The 21,262-nt window shown below is 44.7% G+C and overlaps 1 protein-coding gene across 2 annotated transcripts; it reads left to right on the top strand.

Moving 5' to 3' along the window:
- Positions 1-408: 408 nt before the first annotated feature.
- On the top strand, positions 409-19,890 carry PRR36 (proline rich 36). Of its 2 annotated transcripts, none has more exons than XM_088133566.1 (7): positions 409-560; positions 6,240-6,340; positions 6,632-7,113; positions 7,600-7,654; positions 11,756-11,910; positions 12,778-15,375; positions 17,552-19,890. In XM_088133566.1, exons 3-7 carry the CDS (start codon positions 6,702-6,704, stop codon positions 17,962-17,964), a joined length of 3,633 nt encoding a protein of 1,210 aa, XP_087989692.1. In that variant the 5' UTR covers positions 409-560; positions 6,240-6,340; positions 6,632-6,701; the 3' UTR covers positions 17,965-19,890. The 2 variants fall into 2 exon arrangements, with proteins under 2 accessions (XP_087989692.1, XP_087989693.1); XM_088133567.1 differs by having other exon boundaries at positions 17,533-17,689.
- Positions 19,891-21,262: the final 1,372 nt, after the last annotated feature.

Genomic DNA, 21,262 nt, shown 5'->3' with positions numbered 1-21,262 from the left:
TTCCTTTGCAGGGAATCCCGTTCACGCCCCCAGCCTCAGACTGCCGCGATGTCCCTTGGTGCATGAATCAGACCTGTTTTCTGCGCGAGGAGGTATGACTTAGAAGGTTGGCTAATAGCACTGCGGCAGCGAAAGGGTTAGCGCGCTCCCTCCCTTCTCCCCTTCCCTTTTTCCCGGCTGAATTGATCTATTAACCAGCTGCCACATTAGCTGGGGGTGGGGCAAGGGGTACAATAGCTGCCTCTTGTAGCCCGAGACAATCGATCAGCTCAGCCCCGGCTTCTTCGCGGGAGTGACATCATCCCTTCCAAATACCAACCAGCACTGCCATTGGCTGGCCAGGTAACTGAGATGGGCATTTCTGGTTCCCCCGCCCATCCTCGCCCAATGCCTACTTTGTGGCGGCGGCGCTACGCTCGTCCTACATACGCCCAGTGCAAGCGCCCGCCGGCACCAGCAGGGGCACAGACCGGCCCTCCCGCAGACAAAGCCAGGCCGGAGTTCGCTCGCTCGGTGCTGGAAGGAAGGTTGGCTCGGCTGCCCGGCGCAGCGCAAGCGAGGTAACAGCCGTCAGCATGCGCCGGGCGGGGGACGACGCCGGAGCTCCTGGGCCGGCGAGGCGGTTCCCGGCCGGCGCCCTGGGAACTGCAAGCGGGGGGGGGGGGGGGCGGAGGGACGCTGGATGACTCTCTCCCCGCCGGCTTCGCGCTGTTGGGGATCGCCTCTGGAGGGCAAGGGATGGGCGGCGTGGACGAGAGAGCCAGGTGGGGGATGCCGCGCGCCGAGAGGCAGCTCGCCGGCAGGTGCAGCGAGGGAAGGAACCGCGCCGCGGTGGGTTGGTGGGCTGGGCCGAGCTGTGGCTTTGTTAAGCTGGGCAGTTTCTGAATGGGTTCTTTTTCTTCCGGCCGAAGGAAAACTCAGGAAATGGATCCGGAGTCTTTTCTGGGCATGAACTCTTCCTTTTTGGTTACCCTGTTGGGAAAAAGAATCGCATTTTAGCCGCGGCGGTTTCCACCCCGCCTTTGCCTGCCTGATTGCTTCCTTGCTGAACTTAAAGGATGGTTGTCTGTTTGCCATTTGCGTGTGTGGCTGTTTTGTTAATGGATTGATCTGGGGTATTTTTAGAAATGGAATTCAGACTATAAGTGGTGTAAGTGGATGGGCGCTGGAAGACTTGGCAAAGAAATAAGCCAGCGTATCTGACGACGGGAGCAGTTCCCATCTCTAGAAGTCTCCATTGAGAGTAGGTCAGAGGCGCGGTCGCTGGTCCTTTTTCTTTGTTAAGGGAGGGGTCTGTGGTGGTAATGGGCGGCAGCCTCACCCGATGCTGCTTTGTCAGAGGGAAGAGTTGTTCTTTCTCTTCTTTTTATTGGCTAAATCTCATTTAAAAAAAAATGAGAATGCATTCCCACAGCCAAATACAAGCTGAGCTAAATTGTTATTTGCTCATTCACCAGCAGCCACTTAATTCTCTCTTTTATCTTCACATGGGCTCCTGCAGCTTCCATTGAACAAAGGGTTGTGCATTTCTGGGAGAGAAAGATATAAATGTTCTAATCTTAACATTGCCCCTAAAGTTGGGGATCTGTGAACATTTTCTCTTAAAAATAAAGAGCTTCTACTCTTCTGAGTTGGAATAAGGGATATCCAAGCTGTAACAATAGCAACAATGACATGCTGAGTAGAATAGAAGTAAAATTAGGTTCTTGATGAATTAACAGCTCTTAAAATGATGCTTAAGGGCAGATATGAGCTATTCCAAAGAAGAAAAAACTTTGATGGGTTAAGATGGATGGATTTTAAAAATAGGATGATTCTCTGTGTTAGATTATAAATCTCATCCTTCCCAGCTGACACTTCTAAAAGGGCACTGGGTTGGGAAAAGCTGTCCTAACTTTGTTACAGAAGGACTAGAATGAAGGATAAAAAAGGTACTGATAAAGTCAAGGAGGTGGGTGATGGAAAAGAGGCAAAGTGTTCGAACAAAATCAATTTTAGACAGTGGCAGAAAAGAGAAAATGGTTTCCAACCGGAAATGTTTGGTAGCAGATGATGGGGAAGGTTGTAAAACGTATCTCAAGGAGATCATGTAAAGGAACACAGATATTTCTACTGAGTGTGACTTAAGTATAAGGAAATGGAGCTGTTGCAGAGAGAGATCCCATAAAATGCACTCTGATTGCACTCAACAGTCCTTTTATTGGCTCTGTTTTGCATCAGTTTCCCCTCTCCCCCAAAAAGACAAGGGCTAATGCTTGGGAGTTGTTGCCACTGCAAGAACCAAACAAATGGATGAGTTGATTCAGCTGAGTCTTTAGTAGAAGCAACTGAATAAAAGCAAATGGAGACTCTGTTGCCTGGCTCCTTCATGGCATTGAGTAGCTGGGCACAGGGGAATAAAATGCATCCTTGATCAATTAAGGGGAATGATCTGTATTGTACCTTGTGACCCTGGTTTACCATAAGTGGAAAAAGCTTTCTTTATTATGTTAATTCAAATTGCATTTCCATGTGATGTTCTCTGATCCTTGTGTGTACATTCTGTACATGGAGGAGACGATCCTGTGAACTTCCTTAAGTTGTTGTCTTCTAATTATGTAACTGGTTTCTTTAGTCAATGGTACATCTTGCAGATACCTTCTCATATAGCAGCTTGCTTCGATCCTGGCACATCCCCTCTATATAAGCAGCCAGGTTGGCTGGGAACAATGGAAGGTGCAGTCCCAATACATCTGGAGAGCACAAGGTTCAGGATGTCTTCTCTTCTTGTGTACTTACAGTTGCTATGAATTATCTCAAAATGCTTGGGTACACAGGCTGCCAAGACCATGAGGCTGATCACTCAGGTGGGAGTAAAGGAAAAATTAAAAAACAAAACCAAATCAGGGATGATGCCATTCTCCTGGGACTGCATTGGATGTGTAGATGCTATAAGTGTTGCCCTTTGGATGCCAGGCTGAGTTTGGGTACTTGGCATGGCAACTACTGGATCACATGCTGGTTGCTAGCAATCCTTTTTATTCTTTTTGAAAAACATTTTACTAGGATGATGAGCCAGGAGAGCCCAGAGATATTCTGGTAAAACTAGACTATGATATACAACAATATTCCAATGAGATAGTAGAGAAGATGGCATGTGGGCTGGACCATGTTACCATTTAATAGATATTAGAGCTGGCTGAACAGTTATGCACCAAAGGAAGCACTGAGTGGCATACCACAGGACTCTCTTTTAGGCCCTGTGCTGTTGAACATATTTATTAATTATTTAGATGAGGGTTTAAAAATTGGCTTTATCATATTTGCAGATTACACAAAAATTAAGGGGAAGCTAAGTCCTTGGAGGACAGTATCAAGACTGAACAGGATCTTGTACAATGGAACGTTGGACAAAACTCCCAAAATTAATTTCAGTAGAGACAAATGTATTTATTTAAATTTATTGGTTGCCAAACTCTAGTGGACTCTGGGCAGCGTACAAAACTAAAAAGGGGGGGGGGATACAGGCAGCCCAGATTAAAATATGCTGCTAACAAAACTCACAGAACAAAATTGGGGCCATTAACTAATAAGCATCAACCCCAGGCCTGGGACCAGAGCCTGGTTTTCAAGGCTTTCTGGAACCCCAGGAGAGAGGGCGCCATCCTTATCTCTGGGGGGATGCTGTTCAAGAGGGTGGAGGCCCTGACAGAGAAGGCCCGCTTCCTAGGTCCCACAAGATGCCAGTGTTTAATGGAGGGGACCTGGAGTGCACCCACTCTGCAGGCAGAAACTATTGGAGATAAGCAGTCTCTCAGGTATCTGAGCCCTATACTATACAATGCAAATGCAGTCTTACACTTGGATAGGAAAATCAAAGCATAGTATAGGATGGCAAGGTAGGTGGAGATATCATATCTGAATGGCAGCCATGTAGTCTGTGGAACAGGCAAAGTTGGTCCAGAAGACAGGACCCCAAAGAATGGTTACATTATATGGGAATAGATTTTGGTTGGACGTGAAGAAAAACTTCTTAAGCTGTTCAGCAACGAAAGAGATTTCCTTGGGAGGGTGTTTTAACAAGGGGTGGATAACCTTCTGTTGGCAATGTTGTAGTAGTCTATTCCTTCATTGGGTGAGCGGCTGCGTGGGATAAGCGAGAGCTCCAAGGTCTCTTCCAACCCTCGCATTCCATGATTGTGTGATAACTGCAGCCTCACCTATTGTATCCTCACAAGTCAAATAATGGCTTGCCTGATGTCTTGGTAAAGATAGGGGCAGGGAGCCTCTGTTGCTTATCAGTGTGTACCTTAAGCTTTCCCAGCTTCTTTTTACTGCTTTTGGAACCAAACCTATAGTTCACGCTTTGGGGAAGAGAAACAGGGTTTGGTGAAAGAGCAAATACATCTTGAATCCAATATCAAATAATGTGATGATATGAACTCCTTCAAGTTTCAAGACAGACCATTTTCCATATAATGCCACTTTCAGATGAGATGGTGAGACTTTGTATTCTGCCCTCTTAAATTCATTGTGGCTCTAGGGAAGGGCTTGGAGCCTTGAAGAGAAGCTGCGGGTGCTGTATTTACTCAAAACTAGGGGGCATTTACTAACGAACTTCTAACTTGCCTTCCTTCAAGAGGCCGGTGGTAGAATAAGTGGATTAGAGGCTCGTAGAGAAACTTGTTCTGCTAAACTCCCACTTAGAGTGCTTTGTATTGAATGGAAAGATAGGATACAAATGTGGTGTGGTGTTGTCAGTTTGCAGGGGTGCATCTGTCTGTGTATGAATAGCAGTTGGTCCAAGCTGTGTACATGCATGTGCTATTAGTGGCATGCTGTTTTGGTGTGGCCTTTGGACTCCTTCCTGAATCTAATAGGTGCTGATTCTGATTATTGCTGTAGTCAGTGATGTTGCTGCCTTGTTTCATAGATATAAAATTCACACATCAGTAGAGATGCTACAGAGCATAAGTAAGATCAGCCATAATGGTGATCTTCAGTGTCCCCACTGAAAGTTCTCACCTGTTCGGTTAAAGGAGCATTGTCCCAACTGATTTGTAGCACAAGGGCGCACAATATACCGGCCTGATAGAAGCCCTCCAGAATTGCTAAGCGTACAGTAGACAGCTTCCCTGTGTAGCACCAAGAAGCAAGTGCTGTCCTCTACTTTGCTGCAGCCTAGAGAAGGATCTGGCTCCTCTTGCAGTACAGCCACTCCTTGTTTAGCGGCTACCTCACTTAGTGGCCACTTGCAAATATAAGGGTAATTTTAAAAAAATTAACGACCAATGCATGCACTTATGACCACGTTTCTGCGTCTGATAGCAATGCATGCCAGAGTGAGAGTAATGCTGGTATAGCTATACAAGAACTTTATCTGAATGAGATGGCAGCAACCAGTGACCTTCGCACCCTCTCTCTCTCAGTCATGTGTTCGCTTAGTGACCATTTCACTTCCTATTTAAGGAACTGATTGTGGTTGCTAAATGAGGAAAGGGTGCAAGAGCAAGAAGGAAAAGAACAGGCTATGGCTGCCCATCCACCCAGAGGTCCTACACACAAACGTGAGTGAAGGGGGCCAGAAGCAACTGGCTTTCTGAATCAGGAGCCTTTGCCTTTCCAGACTCTACAGTGCTGGGGATGGAGGGCGTAAAGGAGATTGTTAATGGGAAATGGGAGTTTTTCTTCTCTCTCCTTGTACCACAGAAAGCATTGATGCATACTGATCAATGTGTGATCAGACTGGGAGAATGGGTGGGTGGATAGCGTTGGCTCTGGCTTTTCTTTTGCTGTGGCAAGGAGCATTGCCCCTTGGGACATCAGGTAGGAAAAGCAGCCTTAAAATGTTCTAGTGGCTGAAAAGACGTTATCGAGCCTATTTAAGATACTCTTTTTTTGTAGTCCCTTCTGCTTCAGTAATGCATTGTTCACTGGCTGAATTTGCACATTGCAATCATGGTTTATGGAAAATATGATTAAACAGATAGTACCACAAGTAGCGCAAAGAAAAAAAAATCAACTCAAAAACTTTGTGGCTTCTCATGATGTGTGACTTCAGCTAGTGACTTCTGTGCAGTAAGGAACTGAGATTAAAGATTTCTTTTGGGATTTTTCTTTTATAGGCAGTAATACCGGGATTGCTTAGAGGAAAGTGTAAGTGTAAGCATGTTTTAGAGGAAAATGAATTGATGGTGTGCGTATGTGAATATCTTTTCAACTGAACTTTGACCTGAGCCCATCTACTTTTTGGAATGCAGCTCCTGGCAGACTGCTCCAAAACCGTGGTCCGAACAAGGTTGTTCACCTTTGCCACAGCAAGCTGAAAGTCGTCGTTGCTCTGACGTGGCCTCCCTAGAAGGTGAGTTTTGTGATATCCTAGATGTAATTGTCGGTCCTATCAGTGATGAATATTGTTGTAAAAGTCTGTGACAATAAAGTAAGGATAACGTCGGTGAACAGAGGATAGCATATTCTGATTTCCTTGTGCATTTTGTCAGTGCTGACTGCAATCCTGTTTGCATCCAGTGTCATCTTCCACCATCAGTAAGCAGGAGCTGAAATACGCATAGTTACAGTCTCTACTGTGTCTTCTTGGAGGTCCAGCAATAGATATGGCTCAGGTCACCTTGGCAGTGCTCCTCTTTTTCAGGACCAAAGTGAAAACTGCCAAGCCATTCAGAGGGACACATACCACCTGCCTGGGGCCTGTGAATGTGAAGATGGATGACGGCGGCAAAGCTGCTAGTGGAGCCTCAGTTTCACAGGCCAATGGTGTGGTAACTGCTAGGAAAAGGGTGCCAATTGCTTCCAAACAAAAGGCCGTCAAGGCCTCTCAGCCAGCAAACAAGGTTCCCAACAGGAAGCAGCCAGCAGCCCCTGCCGCTCATCCTCCTTCAGCTCCTTGTGGGGCTTCCAGGACACTTGGTGATGGAACAGCTGGGAGGACCAACGTGCTGCAGCCAAAGCAGTCGGCACCCAAGACCAGCAGCGCTGCCAACCTGTCTGCTAGAGTGACAGTGAAAAAGGGAACAGGGGACTGGCCAAGTGGACCGAAGACTTCAGAAAAGATGGCTCTGGAGAAGGAGATGCAGCAAAAACCCACAAAGGTGACCACACAACCCATAGCTTTAGGTATGCTTTGCCTGTTTTTTTTTTTAGCATGGAGTAATTAATCCTGGACTTGGTTCCTTCCTGCATTTTCGGCGTCTTTGAGAATGGTTTTAAATGCACACACGTTCTGATTTATTCTTTTATTCAGAAAAAATCTGAATTCCTCACTGAGAGCCATCTAATGCTGCCGGCTGTTGGGAAGAATGTAAGAACTGTATGGATGATTGGCAGGCTCTCTTTTCTTAAATCATTAGAACTTTGGATGGCCTTTCAAAACTCATAACCAGGCAAGCAGTTAATTGTGGTAGCCTTAAGGCTGAGTTCTCAGGATGCTACACCTTCTGTATTTGTCTCTGATGATTTTCTGAAAGCCATGACATACTGCTTAATCCTGAAAAAGAAATCTTCCCTTGTCTTACTTTCAACAGATAACTCTTGCATGCATTCATTGCAATGTGTCAGATGATTGTTAAGCGGTTGCCTTTTTTTTTTTCTTTCTTCCACCAGCCTCAAAGACACCTTCAGCAAAGCCCAGGAGAGTTGAACAGACTAAACCTTCCAGGTATCAGCTTTTGGTACCAGTTCCAGATGTACCAGTCAAGGAATTGGGATTTTAAATGCCCTCTCTCTGTATGTGTGTGCTGATTTGCTCAGAAATGCCAGGTTTTTGAGGTATAAAGCAGTGCCTTGACAGAGGGAATTGCTGTCAGTTATGGTGGGAGCAGTTGTTGTACGTTAATATAATGTATTTCTTCAGACTGGTCAGGTTGCATATACGGAATGCATGCATGTGCGCCTATTAAAGCAGTGAGATAGGTTTGATTGAGACACCGTCTTGCTTACAACACCTGAGTGTCATGTCTGTATCTAGATTTGAGCCTGGATCTTTGCAGTCCCAGTTTGGCACTCTGTCCGTTTCACCACTGTCTCTCTGTCATCATAGCAATTTGATATGACCCCAATCCCATTAGAAAGAAAGAAGAGAACATTGCAAACAGTACACAAGTGTATTTAGAACTGTAGTGTAATAAGAGTAAATCATACTAGTAGCAGAATGGAGGGCTGCCAGCTTATTGGAGCTAAAGCCAAGGAATGCCTCTATAACAAGGCAAATAACTGTCTAGTATACAAGTGTACTATACTATAGTTTACTATTGCATACCTCAACTGATGCAATTTCTGTGAGGAACATATATACAATCAGTGGATAAAAGGACTGAATGAGCTGTTCCAGTGGAAGGGAGGCCTCCAGTTTGGTGGTGATCTCCATTTCTGTTCTGGGGCCTAGGTGGCTGGAGTGTGGGTGTTCCCGGCCTCGAGGTACTGTTGTTCAGTGGCATTGTCTGTCTGTAACAAGCCCTCATTTATTCATGACAAACTTGCACACCTGGCAAATAACCAAGATGTGGTTGGGTGAAGGCAGCAATGTCACCCTATCTGAAATCTGCCCTGGTGGGTTTTGGGGCCATGGCTGGAGTGGAAGGGTGGTGTTGATCTGCCTTGAGACCTTATATATGACTAGGGTCATTGTTCCTCAGATAGTGGGATATGAATGCCTATGATTTAGGCTGGATTGTAGGGACAAGCTGGGAATCTTGTTGGTGAACCGACCACCGTGCTGCCCACCAGGATCCTTCCCTGGACTCTTGGATCTGGTCTTCAGGCTCGTGATGGAGACCCCCTCATCTGTTGGTGCTGAGGGATGTCAACCTCTGTGCCCAGGAGGTCATGGCAATCATGGGATTGTCCCAGGTAATCTCAGGCCCAACACATACAGAAGGACAGATGTTAGCCCTTGTTTTTACCTCAAAGCAGCTGTCTTGTAATCTAGATATAGAGGGAATTTCTGTCATCCCTTGGCCATGATTAGATCACATCCTGGTCCAAATGAAATTGACAGCCACCCTTTTGGATGATGTTGTTGTCTTGCCATGTTAGCTGGGACTCATTTTGGCCTGTGACAATAAAGTGGATAGGATGCTTTCTAGGGGATATCCTCTGCCACTTGGGGGCTGTATCCTTGCCCTTTGTGCATCTGTGTGTAACTGGGGAAGAGGTGCTTACTCGGATCTAGGACGTGGTCAGCACCATTGGGGGGGGGGGGTTGCCATCAGCCTTGAAAGAGGCTGAGATGTGCCCCCTCCATAAGAGGACTTTTTTGGAACTAGAGGTATTCAGTGCTGCTCCGTCTCCAACCATATCTATTTAGGGAAGATTGTTGAGATGGAGGGGGGATCACTGTGAACTGCTACCCCAGAGGAAATGGATTATCTGGATCCTTTCCAATCAGAATTCAGGCCTGGACCTGGGATGGAGATGGTATTGATTGCTTTAGTAGATTACCTTTTGGGGATCCTGGATGGGGGAGTCCTGATCCTCTTAGACCTCTCGACAGCATTCAGTACCATTGACTGCTGGATTATCTGGGGGGGGGGTAGGGAATGGGGGCATTATGCTGCAGTGCTTCCACTCCTTCCTCAGCATATGTTCCAGGTTGGTGGGGGAAGGAGATGTTGGCCCAGTGGTCACTTTAAGGAATGCCACAGGGGTCTCTCCTTCATTCCTTACTATCTGCATGAAGTTCCTGGAGGAGATCATTCAACAGCTCAGGGTTCAATGTCATCACTATGTTGATGATACCCAGCTCTATGTCACAACCTCAGACCACGCTGGAGATACTGTTGAAGTCCTCCCTGATGCCTGAAAGCTGAGAGTGTCTGCGTCAGGCAAACAGGCAATCCAAGCAAGACAGAATTGCTGTCTGTCCATTAGGGGTCTCTGTTTGCTTCAGTGATAGGTGTTACCTTTTAAGGAGCAGGTTTGTGACTTGTGGGTCCTCCTGGATTCCTGGTTCCTGCTGAGAGCAGCAGGCAAAGGCCATGGCCAGGGGTCTTTTGTACAGGTTTGGCTGATGTGCCAGTTGCAGCCCTATCTGGGTGAGAGGATCTCAGTTCAGTGGCTCATGTCCTTATCACTACCCCTTTGGACTACTGCAACTTGCTCTACTTTGGGCTGTCTCTAAAACTACACAGAAGCTGCAAATAGTCCAAAAGACAGCAGATCACACAATTACTAACAACTGGCATTGGGTGCACATTGCACATGTGCTATGGGCCCTGCATTGGCTACCAGTAAGCTTCCACATGCAATTTACAGTGCTGATTTTAACCCATGCAGTCCTCTACGGCTTGGCGCCAGGTTACCTTCAGGACCACATTCTCCCACTAGAATGGCCCAACTACACACACTTTCTGAGAGGAGTAGCTTGTGATCCCCCACTTTTGGATGGTAGGGGGGCTGGGGTCAGAAGGCACTGCTTCTCAGTGGCAGCATCAGCCCTTTGGAATGGCATCCTGGTTTGAATTACATTGTAACAGCCTTCTACAAACACCTTAAAAGAGATTTTTTATAGAACGTTTGGGGACTGACACCATTTATTGTTATGTTATGGTTGTTTTTCTATTAAGGTTTTTTTTTTAACTGTGAAAGTTTTAATAGTATATGTGTATATCTGTGCACCACTGTGTTCTTAATTGGATTAAAGTGAGATATAAATGTAATAAATACATGGCTAAACATTAACTCAGTGGTACAGTATTTAGCCTCCTAGTGGCTGGAGCAATACAGTCATTCTGATAAAGAAGGAATATGTAATTTTGTCATGTTCATATTCCTTAGAGAAGCACGTCAGATTAGCTAATTCAGCCTTCTTGCAATTTGAGGTCCTCCAGAGATGTTTGACTACAACTTAGAATTCCCAGTCAATATGGTCAACGGGAGTTATCACTGACACATCTAGAGGGCATCCGGTTGGGAAAGGCTGGATTGTATTTTGAGCTGTGCTGCTCATGTAGAAGTGAGGTGGCTGTGTGAAAGTGATATCAGTCATTTTCAGTCTAGTCTGAAATGCCAGTCTCTCACCAAATCAGAGATGCAGATGGAAGCAAGAGTTTAGGCAGAGATCAAACGGTCTGAAATTTGACCTGTTGCAAATTAAAGATAATTGAATATGCATAGTCTCAGCAAAAATTAGAAGGCAGAAGTGATAAATCAGTGTTTCTCAACCTTGGGAACTTGAAGAGGTGTGGACTTCAACTCCCAGAATTCCCCAGCCAGCCATGCTGGCTGGGGAATTCTGGGAGTTGAAGTCCACACCTCTTCAAGTTCCCAAGGTTGAGAAACACTGTGATAAATGAACAGTAAAAGAATAAGATAGCTTAGAATATGTGCCAGATGCAGGCTAGACCCTCACAGGGGAATCGGAAATGGCTCCAGTTCAGATACTGAAAATAATAGTTGGAGAAAACCATGGTTATTTTGTGATTTTGTTCCTGCCCCAGTTTGTTTGAATATTGGAAGATACCTTCAGGTGCAAGAGGAAGGTGGGTAGCTAGAAGGAATACATTTCAAGCCGTTAACCCAAATGGAAACATCCTATCTGGTTCTTGATCTAATGGCTGAACTCTCTGCAGTTTTTTCTCTTTGCTGCAAGTGTCGAATGCTGGTACTGTCAGGACAAACCTGGCTCATAGACTGAACTTGACGACGCTTCAAGTCCATTTGTATTGAGGTGATAGATTGCTGGGACAAATGTGCCCACTATGTTTTCTAAAGGTTTGGGCAAGGTTTTCTCCTGTGCATAATTGTTTGCTCTCTGTTTCAGGACTTGGTTGCCAGGGACTAAGAATTCAACTTCATCCTCTTTAAACAGAATTGCTACTAATGATAAGAGTGTGGACAAACATAAGCAAACAGCGCCACCTGCTGGTCAGGCGACACCTACACAGCAGCCAAAAAGCACTCTGGCAGCGCAGAGAGGTACGTAGCCTGGGGTCATGGCACAAATGCCCCGTCTGCCTTACCAGCTGAACTTCGCAGTGCCTAAATGGGAAAGGTCATATTTCACAGGAATGTTAGATAATGCATATAACTGGAAGTAATCAGGCTAGAGGCAGATCTTCATAGAGATGTTTTGCAGTGTTTTTTGGATTTCAAAGATAGCGTGTTATTTTATCATTCAAGGATCATTACTCTCTAAGATCACTTAGAATGATCTACATTGCAGATGGAGGATCAAGGCTGCAAAGGGTCGCTTGACTAAGCACACCTAGTGAGAATTAGATTTCCATTTCATCAGCTTTCCCTAACCTGGTGCCTTCCAATGTTTTTTACTTCAGCTTCCATAATTTCCTGTAGTCGTAGTGGCTTTTGCTGGCCAATTGTTATGAGAGAGGCATCTGAAGAGATTGTGCTGAACTCCAACTCCGGTAACAATTGGCCAGCAAAACATGCAGTGATTGGAATATTTAATATTCCACATCTGGAAAGGTTAGGGAAGTCTGCACTAAGCATTAGATACTTTTAACATACTAGCTTATTCCAAAACAGGCTTGGGGCCTGCCAAATACAAGGAGGGAAAGGTTGCAACAGCAATAAGCCCATTGAAGAAGGGACAATGCCCACTGAAGCATTAAATACTACAATGTTATTTTTATGATGCTTGGAACTATATCAGTCACTTCCATATTAAATGGAAGATCACGTTCACTTGCCAGGGAACGTGAGTCTTAAAGCTACAGTTAGAAATAGGCCTTTGGACGCTAGGGACTTTTGGGTATTTTGCCCAGATTACATGTTAGCTTTTCCAGTCCAAACAAATATGTAAAATGTATTTTATTATTCCAGATGCTTCCAGAGCTGCTACAGTTCTAAATGCCAAGGTTTCAAGCTCCAGTTCCTTTGTGAAAATGCCACCTGTCTTAAAGCATCCCAAATACTCAGCCTCCAAATCACAATCTGAGCAAAAACTCGGGGAGAGGAATGTGACTACACCTATGAACAGCAGATTTTCAGCAAAGAAGTTTTCAGACCCCAGTAAACCCCAAATTCCTGCCAAGGCAGCTGGTGGGAGTCTCCATCCAGCCACTCCCCCAAAAGCCTTTGCCTCTTCTCCTAGGCTTCTGCCTGCAGGGGAGAATCCAGGCAAGAAGCTTCTGAAGAAAGATACTGTTTCCAGTCGTGAGCAAGTGACCCCAAAAAAGAAGCTTCAGAAGACAAGTGCCAAGGAAGGAAATTGCAAGAAAACCATCAAAGAAGCAGAAAGTGCTTCCATCAAGGATACAAAGCTTCTAGAAAAGCTGAAATCTACAACAGAGGAAGAGACTCTTGACCAGGTACTCTCCCGAGAGACTGCAAACTGTTGCATAACAGTAGTAGGGATGAAGCAGATGGAACCAAGAGGCTCAGAAGAAGAGGGCAGAGCTGAACAGACAAACATTAATACTTCAGAAGGGCTGTCTCCAGTGCTCCTTGAAGCACCTCTAGTCTGCCTTGGACCACAAGATATGAATATATCCTCTCCTGGTGAAATGCCTCACTTGGCTGCTCTTGATGTCCTGGAGCTGCATTGTGATAGTGGTGATGAAACACACAGTTTGGAGCCAGCATTCCCTTGTGAAACATCTTTTCCCATTCAGTTGGAGGTCTCTCACCAAACTTCTCCAGCAGAAACCTTATGGCATGGAGGAGGAGGAGGAGGCAGGGACTCTGAGCACCTCAGAAAACAAGCATTTCATTTTGATGCTTCAGTGGCTATTGAGCAGCCCCATTTCTTGCACAACGCTGACATGTCTTGTGTTGACATACACTATATTTCAACAACATCCCTTCCAGCTGAGGATTCCCAGATTTCAGTAAATGAGGCCATTCCTATGCTAGACAGGTCTCCTTCTTCTGAGTCCTTGACTTTAGAGGCTGAATTGCTTGAAGAAACTCAAACCATAAAGCTATTAGTCCTTGCAGGGACACAGGAGGAGCCCAGTCTTTCAGCAGAGCAATCTCTCTCAGCTAATCAGGTTGATCCTACCTTGAAAACTGTAACAGAGTCTCTAGCAGCTGGCCATGACGGCAGGAATGAGTTGGAAATGGTGAACAGGGTATTGAATTTGTGTCAGAATCCAGAGGAAGATCTGCAGAAGGAAGTGGTATCTCTGGAGGTAGGGAATGAAAGACTGAAGAGCCCCCTAGATCTTGCAACTGAAGATAGTGAACTTACACAGAAGGTAGTCACTTCTCAGCAGATGGAGGGTGTACACTGTGCACCTATTCATGCTGAAGATGAAGAGTTAATGGAAGTTCTGCAAGTAGCAGAACATTTAATGACGGGAACAGTTGCTCAGTACCAAACCCGTCTCCCTGTGTTTGTGGCTGCAACTTCAATTCCTACAGAATTGACTGGAGAGCTTTCTGCAGACCATGATGATCAATCTAGCAGTTTAGATGAATATCCCACCATTGGAGATCTTGAGGATGATGCAGTAATTCCAGAAGAATGTATGAGTAACATGAAACAAGAAGAGGTCACCCAGTGTGAAACTCCAGACTTCTTGCTTCATCTTTCAGGGGAGATCTCACCAAATAGTGGTGCTCAGCTGTCAGTGCACAAACCTCAGAGCCTTCCCTTGAAGAGCCTGGAGTTGTTACAAGAACACCCCACTCAGTTGACTGAAATGCCAGAGTTGCTGCTAAGTAGTACAGGGCTGAAAGCATTCTCCCCAGAGAAGGGGGGCTCATCTTCCAAATCCAGCACATTAAGTGGGCCTGATCTGGCAGGTAAGAGCAGTAGTGAAACTAGCACACCTGAGGAGCTGCGGGAATATGACAGTAGCTCTGGAGTTGAGTCTAAGTCAGATGAGAAACTGGAACAAACTTGTCATCAGCTCCTGAGTCCCTTGGAGGACCTCCCTGGTGAACTTGATCTCGGCATCCACATGGAAAAGGGAGATGATGAGGCAGAGACCCTACCAGCAGATGAAGTCCTTGGAGATCCACCTACTGAGCCCACTGTATCCTCTGAAGAGGAAGCTGAATTGGATGCAGATCTTCTGAAGGAAGCAGGCTTCCCCAAAACAGTATGCCTCTTGACATCTCCTCCCCCAACCAAGCCACCTTTGCCCCATTCAGTAGAGGAGTCTGATGAACCAGGTTCTGGTGATGCTGGCACAGAAACTCCAGCCTCAACCAACTCTGCAGCTTCGTGTGACGTTTTTGGTGCCTTTCACCTCCATTCAACAGATAGCTGTGGCAAAAGCCCTGGCCTCTCTTCCCTGGAGAGTGAAGAGCATTCCACAGAGGGCAGTAAGGAGCAGCTTCCGAAAGAGGCGTGCAGCAAGATTCCCATGGATTGGGAGCAACACTTGCACCTCACCCCAGCTCCCTTGAAGACTGGAGGGCACGAAGAAGAATCATCCCAGCCTTTCACTGCTGCTCATAGTCTGGCTGCAGGTAATGTATAGAGGATCCTGCCCCGTCTCTGTCAGATGGGCCAACCTGTGGTATGTCAATGTGCAATAGTACCCTATAGGGAATGGAGATGGCTTCCTCCCTCCATGTGTATTTGTTCCATCTGTGTCTCTAGCCAAACGGGCATTTTCTTGTTTTTGTGTGTGTTAAGATCTTTCCTCTCAACCTCTTATAGACTTCTTTTGGGAAAGTTGTGTATATTTTAGTGTTTTTCTTAGTGGTGGTGGTGATGGTGGGAATAAACTTCTTAGCCTTTGGATATGTAAAATAAAGCATCACTTTGTCTATCTGATCTGGCCTGTATTGTTTTTCCAGGGAATCTGTCTTCTCCCCCCACCCATCCATACTACTTGCAGTTTTTATCTTGGAAAGAGGGGTGCCAAATAAATATGGCTGTTATGATTGGCTTCTGAGATCCCACCAGGGCATTGTGGATATGGGAACAGAAATGACCAATAGCTTCTAGAATGCAAACAGAAATCATGGGGTTTGCTATATGTGAACTGCACAAACATGGCTGGCATATGGGAGAAGCAAACCAGATTTGTTTAGAACATAAGAACAAGTATCAGGAAAAATTGATCCCAAGGTATCCCTCATCCTGTTCGGCAGCCATGAGCTCTTGGGGATGTCTTCTTTAATAATCCTTTGGCAAAGGTGCCTTTTGCAATCTCTTCATGCCATGAGATTTTGCATCCTTTGGTGAACTGAGCTGTGCCTGGGCCAGCAGGCGCTGAGAACATTAGAGAGCAGAGCAGGGATTAATCAGCACAGTGTTACAGTCCCCTGAAATGCTTGGACAGGCAGATGCTTTTATGGGGCTCATAACTAATCTGATCCAAGTTGCGCTGCAGTCTGAACCTGCCTCTCCTCTCTAGGGAACAGGAATCATGCAGGCCAGATCCACGCATTGCTGTGTTTAGTCAAATATCCTAGCATTGGGTGGATTCACTAAGCCAAAGCCAAACAAACCATACTGATAACATGTGAACATAGAGAGGGCCATAGAGAGCCCAGTCTTATTGTCTATGCCCTGGAAAACAGGGCTGGGTCTAATAGGCTTATAGAATTGTAGATTTTTGATTGAATATTAGGAAAACCCTTTCCACAGTAAGAAGAGCTAAGCATTATAAATGAATGAATCATTGAAGCTGTCATGTTTCTATCACAGGAAGGCTAGATGGCCATTTGTCAGGGATCCTCTGATTTCCTGGAATGAGCAAGGGGTTAGTTAGCTTAAAAGCCTCTTGCTAACCAAGACAGATTTGCTTTAATGAAATTTCAGTCTTGAAATACAGGAAGTGATCAGAAGTATTCCTCAGGAGATGGATTGCATCTAGATCTTTTCAAGCCATAGGTGTATTGAAATAGTGGGAAGGGCATTGGGGAAAACTCACTTTGCAATTTCTTGTCTTAACATGTTCGTATGCTGAAAGATTCCTGGATTCAAAAATGATTCTGCTTTGGTAGCTGCTTTAGAATTCATAATTAGATAAATAATTTTGGTTTGCTAATAGAGTAATAGGAGCTGAGAAACAATTTAAATCCTCATGTCCTTCAGCTTCTCCTTGCTCCATTACTCCATCTAGTTGATTGAAACTAGAACCAAGTAATCTTATAGGAATTAGGAACAGATCCTGGTAAAATGAAGCTTTAATCACTCGTAAGAACTCCTGCATCTCTTTCTCTGACTCTGAGAAAGTTTTAGGTGATTGATGTGAGCAGTTATTAGGAGGGAAGCTGTTCAAGAAGTAGAGAGTTGCTGATATTTTTTTAAAAAACCTCAGTCTGCAGGCCTTTCAGGCAGTCAGCCCTAATAGTTCTCTTTCATGGAAGACGTGGCCAGTGGAGCCACTAGCAGTAGATGAGCACGCTAAAAATGTCTGGTACTGGAGATGGGCCCAATACAATCTCTGAACCCATTTTAAAATTAATTAGTTGGGATCACAACACTTACAGGCCAAGCGTTGGATTGTAACTGCAATGGAATATATTTCTTGCAAATCTGAGAAATATCTCATTTTTTTCTTTAAAAACCTAGCCTCTTTCCACTCCTTCTCTTTTTTGTTCTTGTCTGTCGCTTCCTTTCTGTCTGTTGTGCCCACTACCCATCTTGAGGGCCATCCTTTCCAACCCAAGCTCCTTGCCCTATTTGTAGGTGACAATGGGGCTGGCTTGCCCTTCCCCTGGGAACCATGTCCATCAGAGATCCTCTCCACTATCTATGAAGTAGAAAGTGGTGCTGAAACGCCTGGCCCAGATGAAGAGGATGGGAGTCGCTGTTTGCGCGCCACCTCCCGAGAACAGGCTCTTCACCTAGGAAACATCCAGGCCACAGTCGTACAGCAGCTTATCAGCCGAGCACTGCTCTTCCCAGCAGAAGCACCTCCTGGGGCTGTCAGTGGGAAGGGGGCAATGAACAGCGAAGCAGAGATTGGCAAATGGACAGAACTGATCTCCCCTTTGGAAGAATCCCGGGCCAGCATCACTTCTGTGACAAGCTTCTCCCCCGAGGACATGTCATCCCCCCATGGGGACTGGACTGTGGTAGAAGTAGAAACCTTTCACTGATTATTTTTCCCCATCACCCCTCCCAAGTTAATCTCTCTGGAAGGCATTATTTTTTGGGTGTACCACTACTTATGATCCAAGTGTTTCTATTTATGTCCAGGAAGGGTCAACTATTAGCTGACTCGAGATACTGCTCTCTGCTTCCTCTTCAGCAGCTAATGGCATGAACGGTAATGCATCCTTCCTATAGTTCAGCACTTGTGAGACATGATTACTTTTGTCCCATGCAAGATGGCCTTTGAATTGTTTTTGGTTCAGCAGAGTGACCAACCCTTCATGTTTGGGACTTTCAGGGCATAAGTTTATTTCCAGAGGGTAAGGTCCATCTTTACTCAGTCTTAACATGTGATTGTGCCAATTATTGATATCGCTATCTGTCAAACATGATAAAAACAAAGCCCCCCCCATGAATGTTTTGATAAGTACAACAGTGTTCTTCATTAGTGAAGGCTATCAGTAACAGAAGATGCTAGTGGCCCTGATTACTAACACCTACTTACAGAAATCCATCAACATTTGGTTGCCAGGCTGCTAATATTTGACTTTTGTCATGGTTAACTTTCAAAACCAAATTTCTTACTCTTGAGAAAAGGTGTTTTATCTTGAGAAGCTGTCTAGGAAGTAGCACCTCAAAGGTGGTGTCCACACAATACACTTACGTATACACAATACACTAACGGATGAATTTGTAAATGATCAAACAGCCTGGATTTGCATAGCATGTTTGGTACAAGAACATGGATTAATTCAAAAAGCAGCTTAAGTGGGTTGTGTGAATGTAGCCAGTGTGGAAGAGAAATCTGCAAATGAGGACATTTTAGTGCTTTTGAATAAGTGGCATATCTACTGCTTGGAATGTGGTCACTCTAAGCCTCTTGTCTACTTCTTTGAAGTGCACGACCAGCAACACATGCAGCCTGTACATTGGCTGGAAGAGGCCTTGAACTTGAAGGGAGATGTACTTTAGCATCCTGAACAAGAGTTGGTAAGAATAGTCTGCTAAAGAATCAGTTTGGGAATTCTCTTCAAAGGTGCAATTATCTACCTGAAGTGGAAAAGTTTGGAAAATATAGGGACCAAGTTTTATTTTGATGCACCAGATTCTTACACCTGTGTTAGCCTGAGCCTCCATGCTGACACAGCAGTAAATAACTGCATTTGTTTCTCTGTGCCAGTGGTTGTGCCTGGCCAAGTAGAGGTGTGTGTGTGCCATTGTTAGGGGCTTTCCTGACTTGTGGGCCAATGCAGTGGTGGGATGAGGAACTTCTGGCACAACTGTAGGTTGTGAATTCCAGTTCCGAGCAGTCAGTATGCATAACTGTTCAACACTAGACAATGTTTAGTAGCATCTAGAGAGTCATATTTGGCAATGCAACCCTGTTAGGTTTGCTCTGCATTTGTTAGCAAGAGTGGGATGAAACTACACTGCCACTATGGGGTGGCATTCAGATAAACTGTTTCCATCATACGACAACAACTGCTGAACAGTTCCCTGCATTATTTTTTGTTGTTACCAAATATGCACATTTGAGAGTCTATATTAAATTGCCTAAAATTAGAGCAGCGATGACTATCTAAAAGTTAGGCTGCCCTTCTAACCTACTACCAGAAAAACATTGTGAGAAAACTTTCTAACTGCCGTATTTAAAAGAGGTACTCATGAAGCCAATCTTCTGTTGCAATACTCCTTCTGCCCTTCTGAAAACTGAAACTTTTTTCCATAATGTAAACGTGTTAAATGTTCATCTCAGTAACTGCCATTTTCCTATACCTGCTTTCCCAAATCACTTGAAATGCAGTTCCAATAGTTAATGTTGATACAGAGCCTTATTATCTGTAACAAAGTATTGATGTGTGCAACTTTTTTTGTAACGTAGCAGATTGTGATAAATTATAGAAGATTTTTTAAAAAAATAAAAATGAATTTGAGGCTATTCTGTTGTCCCTTTTTGAAAATTGTTTGGTTTTTAACATTCAGGAACAGTGCAAGATTGGTTATGTTCCTAATGGGTCAGGGCTTCTCGATCCTACCTAAAACAAGGTAGGCTGTCGCTTGGCTAGTTCTTGATGTGTCATTCTGCAGACTAAAGTTCTGCTGCTGAACCAGAATCTTCTTACAATATACAGGGGCTGGTTCTGTGTAGAAAACCAAATGGCTATACTTCTTCTGCAATGGCTGTAACTTTGCTTTAAATTCTTAAAAATTCTAGGTAGGCTTCAGGAAGTTCACCATCTGAATTTCCAACACTAGGTACTCATGATCACACAGACTTATGGAATTAGTCTCCTTCCTTGGTGGAAATCTCTCTAGCCTCTTTTTTCACTTACTTAAGCTACTGCATAATCGTAACAAAAGGATAGCATCTGTCACTTGCAGAGCAGAAGTAGCTGAGATTGTTCTAATTCTTTCACTGGGATTAGCCCGTGAACAAGAGTGTAAGGGCAAGTTTAGAAGATTATACTAAACACACTAAATTTGATATGGCAGCAACTCCACCTCAGCCCGCTGATATGAGCATCTTGTACCGCAGGAGGAATGGACAGTACTGAAAAGTCCTGATCTGCTATGCAATCTTCACTTTCCTAAACCAAACTCTATTGTAGCAAACCTTTGCCTGGGGACCTGGAAGACTTGGCAGACTTCTGTACATGGGCTAGGCAGTACCATTTTTGCTACAGTAAATCATACGAGTGGTATTCAGATGCAGCATGTAAGACCTAAATATCTGCATGTTCTCCTAATTTTCTACTCTATCCCCAAAATGTATTTTTTAAAGCATATAATATGCTATGCATGGTTACTACATAGCCTTTTAGCCAATTGGTATTCTCAGGGAAAAGTCCTCCATAGCAAAAAGGAAAGTTGTATCATGTTTTTCCATTCCTTGCCTCCCCCCCCCCCCCAAACCGAGATTGGGCACTGTTAATTCTGAGGTGAGATACACAAAGTTCAATTCGGGAAGACTATCTTTAGTCCTTGAAGTCCAAGTCAGGCTCTATTAAGGAAGATCGTTGCCATTGGTAGCTGCTTAAAAATGGAGTCAAGACACTAATGTTACAACCAAAAAGTGTAGCTATTCCACTCCAGCAAGGAGTCATATTAACCCAAGGAACTGTTCGAACACAAGAGCAGGCGGCCATTTCCCAAGCAGGATGGGAGCACAATCCTCCACCTGAAGCTGATTTATGGAAGCTTAGCAGGTATGTGACATAAGTTGAAAGCTTGGAAGACCAGTCTGATAGACAAATTGAATTATACTTATGTTTGAAGTGGACTTTACCTCTGGAGGTACGGCAT

Source organism: Python bivittatus, unplaced genomic scaffold, assembly GCF_059951505.1.
Source record: "Python bivittatus isolate LINGU-HERP-01145 unplaced genomic scaffold, Pbiv_v1 ctg000080_np1212, whole genome shotgun sequence".
Classification (NCBI taxonomy): Eukaryota; Metazoa; Chordata; class Lepidosauria; order Squamata; family Pythonidae; genus Python; species Python bivittatus.
Note: the sequence above shows the minus strand (reverse complement) of the source record. Positions and strands in the feature narration are given on the sequence as shown.

What these genes read in the sequence shown, in the direction of transcription:
- PRR36 (XM_088133566.1), top strand. Translation starts at nt 6,702, where the DNA reads ATGGATGACGGCGGCAAAGCTGCTAGTGGAGCCTCAGTTTCACAGGCC. An exon ending in CACACAACCCATAGCTTTAG is followed by an intron (nt 7,114 to 7,599) that starts GTATGCTTTGCC and finishes TTCTTCCACCAG; the next exon opens with CCTCAAAGACACCTTCAGCA. An exon ending in GAACAGACTAAACCTTCCAG is followed by an intron (nt 7,655 to 11,755) that starts GTATCAGCTTTT and finishes TCTCTGTTTCAG; the next exon opens with GACTTGGTTGCCAGGGACTA.